General features: G+C 36.5%; 1 protein-coding gene across 2 annotated transcripts in view; it reads right to left on the bottom strand.

Annotated features, from left to right (window-relative positions):
* Window positions 1-2189: 2189 nt before the first annotated feature.
* The window catches only part of ippk (inositol 1,3,4,5,6-pentakisphosphate 2-kinase), a 72788-nt gene continuing 62854 nt past the window's right edge, over window positions 2190-12123 (bottom strand). The window contains exons 11-13 of one of the 2 annotated variants that reach the window (XM_020518429.2): window positions 9936-10038; window positions 6948-7027; window positions 2190-4493 (exon numbers count right to left, since the gene is read on the bottom strand). In XM_020518429.2, coding sequence (XP_020374018.1) covers window positions 4268-4493; window positions 6948-7027; window positions 9936-10038 — 409 coding nt within the window. In that variant the 3' untranslated portion in view covers window positions 2190-4267. The remainder of the gene's footprint in view (window positions 4494-6947; window positions 7028-9935; window positions 10039-12123) is intronic. The other variant, XM_048606193.1, reaches the window with a different exon arrangement.

The following is a 12123-nucleotide window of genomic DNA, read 5'->3' as shown; positions in this document are numbered from 1 at the left end:
AAGTACCCAAAGTTCAATCTCGGTAGCAGTCAACATAAGTTAGTTGATCATATTCAAAAACCCATTCACTTGATCACACATCATTCATAATGCACCAGCTCCAGTTGCTGTAGTCAACATGAGATAAATGCATTGTTTGACTTAGTCTCAAGGGACTGATTGTGAATGCATTCACAGAAACATTGTAGAGGAATGAGCAGTATGACAACCGCAGTAGATTATCTATTTATGAGTAGTAGTTAAATAGGAAGGATTTACACAATTAGAAATTCACAGATCCAATTACTTTATCTTGGAGAAACAATACAAAAAGATTAAATTTAAACATTTTGCTGAAATCTTGCTTTTTAACTTTTCAGTAGTTCTCGGCTAATAGTGCAATATTTTAAGCCATAAGAAAATGGGATCATATTTAAATTATCTTGCTTTTTGTACACCAGTCATAACAACAAAATAACAGCATTCTGGAATTTGTTTCCATTTACCAGCAGCATATCTTTACCATATAAAAACTGAGAGAACCGTGTACGCTGTAAATCAGGAACAAAAACAGCAGTTGCTGGAAAAGCTGAGCAGGTGTGGCAGCATCTGTGAAGGGAAATCAGTTTACATTTTGGGTCCGGTTCTGAGAAAGGGTCACGAGACCCGAAAAGTTAACCGCTTTCTCTTCACAGATGCTGCTAGACCTGCTCAGCTTTGCCAGCAACTTTTATTTTTGTTATCTTTACCTTAGTTTGAACTTAAATTTTAAAAAAAAAGAGTGCTAATTCCAGAAAGATTGTCTTATTGCAAATATCAATCATTTCTAGAAAGAAGTGACACCAGATGTACCACATAAAAGTACTGAACCTGTCCTTTTTAGATCAGAGTTAGAAATAGTAGTTATTTTTGATTTTTGGTAATTAAGTGCAGCAATGGAATTGAGCTATACAGACCAGATTCAATGTGAACTCCTGAGGTAAATTATGGCACTAGAAACAAAGTATTGCTACTATTGGACATACCTGTCTTCAGCTGCAGGGAAAATAAATAAATCTGTAATTTCTATTTTTGGTCTATTTCCACTGGACAATGCCTAACTGTGGACATTCAAAAAAACAGTATCACTCCAGAGTTTCATTCTGAGCTGATATAAAGGCATTTGTGCGGGGATGGTAGTTTGGAGAGTGAGAAGTGGGTAAAAAGATTGGAAAATAGAGATGTCTGTAGGGAGGAATACTCTTCTGCTCAGATGATATGATTCACTAAAGAAAACATGCTTCTTACAAGGTAAAAAAGCAGTATGCAACAAGTCTAACAGGAGCAGAAAGCATTACTGATTATGACTGTTTACACACTCAAAAAAAAAACTTAAGAATGCACTAGGGAGTGCAAATGTAAATAAAAAACAAAGGTACCACCACCATAATTCAGGTCAATAATTTATAATTCAACCTCTTAATCTCATCAAAACTATAGATAGGAATGCAACCCAACAGACAAAATAATTATACCTAACAGATTCAGCATTTCCATTCATGGTATTGTTCATACATCAGCTAAGTGCCCATGCCAGTGAGGAACAGAAGCAATTTTTTTTTTATATAGGTCATTTAGTAGACTTCCAACAGGCATCTTAATCTGCACATGCCATAATATGGAGGTAGTTTTCCCTTCAGGTTACCTACACAATTTCCGAACAAAATTAACCCAGATCATGGTTTCTGCTTTACTTGGCCATTTTAAGAGATTTTCGGTCTTGCTACCAGGTAGCTAAGCATATGCTTTCAGTTCGAGATTGTGTGGGACTTGCATTCATAATTATAGCTGGACAGACAATTAATTTGCAAATCTTTCCAACATACAGTGATGGCAAGTGGTAAGAATGCAAGAGATTCCTGGTTACCCATTTAATGAAAAGAAAACTGGAGCTTCCATCATCACTATCTTTGGATCCAAAATACAATGGTGTATGTAGTCACATTCCTACTAACCCACCTTGATAAAGAAATAAGTGCTTCGGCAGCTCTCTTCAGACCCAAAAGGGCTGTACACTTTACAGAAAAGGGGTTATGAATAGTTTTATTTTAATGGCATCACTAGTTTGCCTTGTCTAGTTGAAAGCCAAGAGTTAACAGACAGACTGTCGGTATCACAGAAATAGAAAAGCATGCCATAATTTGTTTTTTGTAAACAGTCTGTCAGGAGTAGACTAGTTCACAAAATGTAGATAAAGTAAGGGAACAAATAAGGATGTTTTAATTCAATAACAACAGCTTAATTGACAAGATCTAAACAAAACAATCTAAAAAGGACAAGTTTTTCACCACGTAATTCATAGCCTCTATTCATGGTATGATAAATTTTTTTTAAAAATCTCATTTTCAAAATAGTTTTTTGGAAATTTTGGATCTTGCATTGGTTTAACTGCAGAAGGAGTGCAGTATGGCATAAGACAAGTAAAATTATCAAAAGGACATTTAAAGAAAATTAAATAGCACACATTTGTTTAAACTGTTTTACCAAACCTTTTTGCTGAGGTTTTAAAACAAAAAACTTGTTTACATGCAACTTGCTCATTCCATTCTCTCTCCATTTAGACTCTATAGTTTTATGAAGTGTAAATTTAAGTGGCAAATTAGCAACCCCAATATTACACTCCTGAAGTCATTGTGCTACTTCCACTCTGCTCAGTTGACAAGGAGCCTTTACTCCATTTTTCCCAATATGCTAATCACAAAAAAGTTTTTGTACTCAATGATTCCCCACCCCACCCAAAGCCTTTAGCATACCTGCACCATTATTTGGAGAATCTCCAGTTCTCATGTTCTGAATGAAGATCAGTGATACTGACTTAAAATTTAAAACACACCATTTTTCTCCATGTTCAGAACCTTAACTCTGCTATCACTTACCTTCATCACATTTATAAACATTCACTCACGAGGTGTTTTGTTTTGGTTCAGTGCACAGTGATGCTTTTGAGCATGTACTACTAAATCAGTTATTTACTACAGTTGAGAATGAAAAAATCTCAAAATTAATTTTAATTCTGATATTTCAGAAAATGTTAACTGGAGGGGATTTCACAATCCAGTTCTCACTGAAAATGCAACTTGTAAAATGGCCAAGACAGTCAGATTTTCAATCCACTGAATATAAACAAGAGATTATATCGCTGGTGGTTTAGTTTATCAAAAAATGCATCTACAGGAGTGCTGGAATTACAGAACTCATCTGTCCCTTAGGTGGTCCTTAAAGTTACTGTCAGAACATTTACTGCCCTAAACTGAATTACTCCAGGGTACGTTATGCACTGACATTCTTTGCTGAAGGTAAATAATATCCCTGCACAAAGTACTTTTAAAAACAATATCCCACAGCAACTCCTCCCAATTTAGTTTTAATCCTGATGTTCAGAAGTCAGTTAAACAATGGAGTTGTTTTTATTGAAATTTATAATTCTGAAAATTAGTTTAGTGTCAAGACATCATGACAACTTTGGGGTAATAATGCTTCATATTTATGCCTCCCAAAAGAAACATTGCTTCCATTTGTCATCCTTCACCCAATTTATGAAAAGCTATTGTGCGAAGTGGAGGGTCACAAAACCAAATTTCAATGGCACCATTCAAGTGGTTAGATCAAACATACAACAAGAAATTATAACTGTTATGTGCACTAACTGTGGCATATTCACCAAGTGGCACAAACTAAAGCAGTGGAAAAACAAATATCGCTCCCAGCAGCAATTCCTGTGATGAACTAATATCCAGAAAGTAGGCAATTTTTAATCAAGTGCATGACCATGGCTTTAACCCACTCATTTAAACTCAAAATTGCAATAAAAATGCTAAAATCTTGTTAAAGAACATCACGTTTCTCTTGCAGTTTTCAGTGCTGCGTAAATAAAAGTATTTTTTACTTAGCTGCTTTTAAAGAACTTCTACTCTCCAAGACAGGTATTTTGAAACACCAATCAACTGACTCTACAGGTATCTTTAAAATTACTGTGCTTTAATATTTACAATCTGGAGTTTCAAGACAAAGGTTAACGGATTTCAGTAAAAAATGTTTAGTGCTATTTTCAAACTGGTGAATGACATACTTTTAAAATAAAGTCATCCACTTGAGCAAGTTTAGTGAGCGAGGTTCAGAATTTAAAATATTTTGCCAATGTCAATGTTCAAATTTACTCGACAAACATTTTTGAAACTTCTCCTTTATACTTGTGGCCTCTCAGTCAGTGCAGTTCTTTGTGATGAGAATAGCAAGGCCCCACAACAACTCACACTGAATGAAAAAACAGTGTGCATTCTTCATTTTCCTTGTAGAAGTTTGGAGTATTAAGATCCTTTTTGGCTCTCGTGCTCTGCAAGTAAAAGTTTATTATCTTCCCATCAAGTTTGTACTGGTGTGCAATGTTTTCATATGGTTTGGGATCCAAATCTAGAATAGAGACAGAATATACAAAGCAAGCCCGTGATGTCTGAATTATGGTACCTGGTTCAGGCCTGTAAAGAAAAAGATGTGTAGTGAAGATATATCCTGTATTATGAGAATTAAGATACAGGGATCTGAAATCACACTGTATACTATTCATATGTAAATTTAATTCTGCTCCCCAATGTTTTAACCAAATTCTAACCACTAGTTTAATAGAAACTCCAAAATGCAAGAGCTGTTGGGAGAAATTGAGATAAGTATCATTTAAAAAACAGGAATATATATTTTTCAATGACCAGCATAAAAGAATAACTATTTATTTCAGGAACTAAATTGGAGGCAGTGAATTTAATAACAAAATGCACATAAAGTTATGTAAGTGCTTAAGATGTGGCCATACAATGCACTAAGATACTATGAAACTTGTCTCATTAAATCAATTGACAGAGCTTTGGGGAGTCAGCAAGGACCCAATCAGGTCTTGATTGGGTCCTTACTGCAAAAACAACCCAATGGTCTCAATGAAGTTTCAACAAAGATTTTCCCTCTGATTACTTTTAACTTAATTTTGTTTTGGGTGAATGCAATACAAGTTAAAAGTAATCAGAGGGAAAATCTTTGTTGGAACTTCATTGAGACCATTGGGTTGTTTTTGCAGTAAGGACCCAATCAAGACCTGATTGGGTCCTTGCTGACTCCCCAAAGCTCTGTCAATTTTAAAGTTCTTCTTCCGAAAAAGGGTCTAGGCCCGAAACGTCAGCTTTCCTGCTCCTCTGATGCTGCTTGGCCTGCTGTGCTCATCCAGCTCTACACCTTGTTATCTCAGATTCTCCGGCATCTGCAGTTCCTACTATCTCTGGACAGAAGAAAAGCTGTCTTTACTCTCTTTGCCAAAAATTAAACTGCTCTGGCCATTCCCACTTCTAATTTTTCTTTCCTCTCGAATGTCCCCAAATGTATTGTTACTAAAGTTTTCTTTGATTCCTTTCAATCTAGCACTCATCCAAAGCCATCCTGATCAAGCTCACTTCAATAAAACATCAGTCTGTAACACCTAGATTTAACAAGCATAACAGCATCCTAGAACACCACAGCCTCAAACTAAAACACCATCTTATTTTGAAATATTCTGATGCCATCAGCTTCCATGGGCAACTAAAAATAAATAGAACATTTCAGTTTTGGCCATCTGAGAATGAATAACATGTAATTCCTCTATCCATACTAGTTATTTATATAATTTGAGTATTACATGCAGTTCACAGCAGACCCTTATGGTAAGAACATCAGAACTACAGAAATGGTGAAAAATCATTAAAATTATACATAACTTCGATTATGGTTTCAGAAAAAAGGTCTTGCATTTATTTTCGTTTGCAGCAAAGTGAGAGGGATATATCAAAGGACTTCTGGTTTCCTAAAGCTCTGGGTATATAGTTAAAAACTTTAATACTTGGGTGAAGCTACAACAACGCAGTATATATTGAGAACTACTACTCAAACAAACAAAATACTCAGGGTCATAAGAAAATGGCATGCCTGATCACAATTATCTATTGATGCAGAGACTATATCAATTACAGGAAAAAGTAACACACACACACACACACGTAGATAGAGATAAGAATAGGAAATGGGATGAGAGTACACTGCTCCACTGCAAGAGATAGAATGACTGCCTAAACGAAAATGTTAGCAATTGGAATTCAAACCCCAGAAACATTAAGAACTGGCTAGATACTGTAATGTTCTTTACAATGGATGAACTAAATGGTTTTCCTCTTCTTATGACCTTGTAATTCTGTCATAAAGCATTCTTAAATTCCACTTATCTTTTTCTGAAAAGGAATACCTAGCTCCTCAAGAGATAATTTCTGAATGTGAAGTGGTAATCAAAACCAAACTGGAAGAAAGTTACAAATTATATAAAGGGTGCCTCAGCATGAAAATCTTAACACAACATACTTTGTGAAAAGCAGTTCTTCAAAGAAATAGCAAGGTCACCTTGTGTTGAACACCCCTTTATGTTTAGTGAGCTTTACCATCACATGATCAGAAATAAATTCAGTAACTCAAGAGAAATATATGGAAAGCTAACACAAATACAAGGCAGTCTTATATGATCATGTGTCACAGAAGGATTCTACATCTGTTACACTCCATGTACTGACTAGCACAGCACAGATCTCATCCTCCCATTCCAAACATGATTCTAGGGTGCAGAAATTTAAATTGACCAGTATTCTGTTGTCACAATGCTGGTGACAATTTTGCAGCTGGAAAAACAGAAATACTGAGGTTTAAACAGATGAAACGATAACATAAGTGGTTCCAAATGAAGTAATCCTACCAATATACAATGCCTGATAATGCAATGAAAGGTTAATGTTTTGAGCATACGGCTTGATAAAAATGCTAATGTTTTACTCTGTAGATTGTCATGGACTGTAATTTATTCCATTAATTATAGTTTTGTTTACATCGTACTGTTTTTACTGTATTTCCAATGACAGACCCCTTACCATTCTTCCAGAGGACAAGGCGAAAGCGCAATCATGATGGAGCAATCCTTGGCTGTTGTAGCAACCCTGTACTGATGAATCTATAATTTTAAATAAAAAAAACCACAAAAATTCTAGTCACAACTGCTGCTAGATGCACATTTTAAAAGGCAACAACTTTTACGACTTTGGGTTAAAAGAAAATGACTATGCAAAAGCATGCCTCAGGTCAAACTAATAAACAATTATGACAATTATAAACAAATATGAATGCCAAATCATACAGTGAGATGATTGCACAAAAGCCAGATAAATAACTTATCATTTTGTTATTCTTCACACAAAAATTAAGCTAAAACTACATGGAAAATTGCCGAACATGAAAATACCATGTTACCAATTATTTCTGAAAAAATATATCAGTTCTGGCTGTCTCTTCTATTTTAGATAATTTGCTTGCATGCAGTTGCCAGGAACCAACATAGTCTATATTCTCAAAGACCAATTATAGGTACAAATTATATAGGATATTCTTCAGCACAGAAACAAGCCATTTGGTCAACCAGTTCATTATTAGCAGTGATTCAGTTGAGCTAATTCCTACTTTTTTCTCCCTGACACTATTCCCTTGAAGACTTACCTAGCTTTCCTTCAAGTACTGTATATACAGTTAGAGTCATACAGCGTGGAAACAGACCCTTCGGTCCAACTAGTTCATGCTGAACATAATCCCAAATAAATTAGTCTGACCTGCCTGCTCCTGGCCCATATTCCTCCAAACCTTTCCTATTCATGTACTCATCCAAGTGTCTTTTAAACATTGTAATTGTACCCACATCTACCACTTCCTCAGGATGTTCATTCTGCATGTGAACCACCTTCTGTGTAAAAAAAATTTGCCATGTCTTTTTTAATCTCTCGCCTCTCACCTTAAAAATGTGCCCCCTAGCCTTGAAATCCCCCTTCCGAGGGAAAGGCAACCACCATTAACTCTATCTATACCCCTCATTATTTTTATAAACTTCTATAAGGTTGCCTCTCAACCTCTTACTCCCCAATGAAAAAAGGTCCCAGTCTTCCTTTTTAACCCAAACCTTATATACCTGGCAACATCCTGGTAAATCTCTTCTGAACCCTTGCCAGCTTAGTAATATCCTACCATAATTGGGCAACCAGGACTGGACACAGTATTCCAGAAGAGGCCTCAATGTCCCATATAACCTCAACAATGACTTCCCAACTCCTATACTCAAAGGACTAAGTAATGAAGGCAAGCATGTCATAAAAACTTCAAAGAATTGTGTACCTGAACCCCTAGGTCCCTTTGTTCTACAACACTACCCAATGCCTTACCATTAATTGTATAAGCCCTACCCTTGTTTGTTGTACCAAAATGCAATACCTTGTATTTATCCAGATTGAACTCCATCTGCCATTTGATCATATATTTGCTTAAAATACACCCTGTGGCAATGGAATTCTCTGTTCACACTATTCATTGGGTGAAGAAGTTTCTTCTGAATTCTCTTAATTTCTTGGTGACCATTATATAGGTATTTATATTGGCCTCTGGATTTGCTCTCCTAAGCATGCTTTGTATCTACTCATCAAATCCCTTCACAATTTTAACACCTCAACTAGGACTCCCCACATCACTCACTTTTCAAGAGAAATAAAAAATGTTCCAGCCCGTTTGCTGTTCTAATAAGGATACGCCATACTTCTGGTATTACCTGTGAAATATTTTTGACCCTCTCCAATCTCTCAATATCTTTTTGTCACAATTTGTATACAGTGATATTGGTGTAGTCTGACCTTGACTTCTTTACTTTTCAACTCAGTCCCTCTGGAAATGAATCCTTGTTTATTAAATTGCTTGTTAATCTGTCACCTGGATGCTAGCATTTAAAATGAATGACAACGATGATAGAACTTTTCTTGATGCATTGAAATTTTAAACAGCATTAGCAGTGAGAACTGATTGATTCTAAGAAATAAGTCGATAGGCTAACAATGTGGAAACTGATAAATAATCAAGTTCAAAAACAGCTGTTTTAAATGATTTTACTAACAGCATCCAAGGAATGCATATGCAGTGGTTTCAGGGGTCCATCATACCCATGCTGTTTCTTACAAGCTGCAGGCTTCCTGGCATATCTACTTAATTTGTGATCTTGCTTTGGTCAACCGAGAGACAAGAACTTTGTTATAGAACACAGATTCAATATCTTGTAGACCAAGATTAACTCATTTACTCAGTAAAGGTATTAAGACAACAGTTCCAGACGTGCTTCATTTTAAAAATTATGTTTAAATCCCACATCTGGAGGTAACACTGATATGAATCATATAGCATAGCAGTAGAATAACGCATTGGACAATCTTACAGATTGATTTTTTTTTCCCCCCACAGAGGGCAGTCTCACTGCAGGCATGGGTTATTCATCATTAACCTCCTTGCTCTGGAGCTCACCAAATGCTGCCCAAGGGTTAAACAAAAAAAATGTAGGCTTATGCAAAAGCTCTAGTTTAAAATTATCAAAGGAAATTACTGTGGATATTAGAAATCTGAAATAAAAATCAAAAAATGCTCTGGTCAGATGATTTGAAATGTTATTTGTTTACTGTAGATACAGCCTGGTCTACTCAGCTACTTTTTTTTTTATTAACAATGTTTAATTTGGTATGATACTAGACTCAAATGTTAGGTAGGTACAGTTTAGCTTTTCAAATGCTTATCAAGATGGATTGCAGAGTGCTTGCTCACTTAAGCTTCTATTAAGATTAACAGCTCATTTGCTGGCAATCACTCAGGATTATTGAAAAGGTGCCAGTTGTGATTTTTATGCCTTATCGTTTCAATCTTCACTGACAGTTACCAATATTTTGACCAAAACAATTAAAGTGACGTGGATAGGTCAACATCAATACTTAAACAATGACAGAAATTCATCTTTCTTTGATGCAATTTACATGCTTATGAAAAAATAATGCAATAACTAATTTTACCTTTTGGGCTGCATAGTCCACTGTTTCATCATCTTGAGAATGAGAATCTGATAGACTTCCATAAAAATTTTCGTTATAAGGGCCATCTAAATGCAACCTCGTCCTGCATAGGAAAGAATGAAAATAACAGTTATTTAAATCAAAACTATGACTAAACAAAAAATGTTTTTATTAAATCACAGCCACATTTTCAATGTCTCAAAAACAAGTAACTACAACAGAATGGAGCTTCTCACAATGTCTTGCTCACACTGGTGTGCATGACTAGAAAGATGTGATGTTAACCTTAGGTCAGCTGATAGGATTTGGTCTTAGAGGTTGTACAGCCACATTTCTGTTCATGATCAGTACCCACATGCAAAGCCATACCATACAATCAACTGACAAAAATGAGAATCCCAATTTTTACTCGGTATTGCTTGGGCTTTCCTCAGCAGGATATCCAAACCATGTTACAGTTCTGACCAGCCAAAACAAGGGACACTTAATTGGTGGGCTTGAAAAATGCCTTTATAGCTGAGAGATAGCAAGAACTGCAGATACTGGAATCAGAGGCAACAGAGTGTGGAGCTGGAGGAACACAGCAGGTCTGGCAGCATCAGAGGAACAGGAAAGTCAACATTTCAGGTCAGGACCCTTCATCAGAACTGGGGAGGGGGGAGGGAACTGGGAAACAAATAGAGAGAGGAGAGGTGGGGCTGGAGGGAAGGTAGGTGGGATGGTGATAGGTGGATGCAGGTAGGGGAGTGGTGGGGAAGGTAGTGGACAGGTTGTGTCAGGTCAAGGAGGTGGGGATAAGGTGGTCGGGGGGATGCTGGACATGGGATGAGGCTGGGGGTGGGGAGATTTTAAAACTAGGTGAATTCTATGTTCAGGCCATCGAGCTGTAGGCTCCCGAGGTGGAATAGGAGGTGCTGCTCCTCCAGTTTGCCTGTGGACTCGCCTCCTTGACCTGACACAACCTGTCTGTCTATCTTCTCTCCAACCTGTCCGCCCCACCCTTCCCACTGACCAATCCCCACCACCCCCTACCTGCATCCATCTATCACCATCCCACTTACCTTCTCCAGCCCCACCCCTCTATTTATTTCTGAGCCCCCTTTTCCCCTCTCCCCATTTCTGAAGGGTCTCGACCTGAAACGTCAAATTTATTACTCCTCTAATGCCGCTTGAGCTGCTATCTTCCTCCAGCTCCACACTGTGTTGCCTTTATACCCAAGCCATTTCAAATCCCTAGTTAATGATAATATAGGTTTAGAGTAATTTATTTTGAAGTAGCAGGATCATTGTTTTACTAATTTTCAAATGCAGTATAGACAAGTTTTTAAAAGCAATCATGCACAAAGTTATAACCACTAACACAGCACATTTTGTATTAGCTTCACTGGCTCCTGTTCATATTTTAGTTCCAAACTGAAAATTTCTAAATATAGTGATGACATCCTTTGAACATATGGAGTACTCTTAAATGCATTATTCTCAAAACTTTGAAATGTTAATTGTAACTTACAGAAATAAGGCTCTGTTTAAGAGTCTATTATTTAAATTGCTAATATTGTTACAAATTTTTCAAGATTTAGTGTCCTACAACACCCTCAAGTGGTCAGTATAATACATGCAGTGAATTAAAGTTCACAACATAGGAAAAATAACAGTATCATTTATTCTGAGGTTTAATCAGCATTGGACAGATATTAAGGCTATTAAACACGATTATTAAATAGACATATTAAAATAGCAAAGGATTCGGATTCCTACCACAGCATTTTCACGAGTTAACTTGTCACAATGGCTTTGCAAACAGAGGACTGTGACTAGTATAAAATGCCTTTTGGATAAAATAACTAGTAATTTTTCAAAGATTTTGATGGGAGCAATATCACTTGACATATTTGCCAACAATATGGAAAAGGTTGTTTTTACAATAAAATTAGATTTTCTGACAACACAAGTTATATCAAGCAGAAATTACATAGATGGGCTAAAACATGGCAGATGGACCTAGAGGAAGATAAACGTAGGATACTGCACAAAGATGCAGAAAAACTGGACATGTACATGAGATAAAAATACCTGGTCATGGTGAGATAAGTTAACAAAACCAATTAGATACTCAGATAACAAGGTGTAGAGCTGGATGAACACAGCAGGCCAAGCAGCATCAGAGGAGCAGGAAGGCTGACGTTTC

This window comes from Rhincodon typus, chromosome 16 (genome assembly GCF_021869965.1).
Source record: "Rhincodon typus isolate 14 chromosome 16, sRhiTyp1.1, whole genome shotgun sequence".
NCBI lineage: Eukaryota > Metazoa > Chordata > Chondrichthyes > Orectolobiformes > Rhincodontidae > Rhincodon > Rhincodon typus.
The sequence above is the reverse complement of the archived record's forward strand: the minus strand, read 5'-3'. Positions and strand labels throughout refer to the sequence as shown.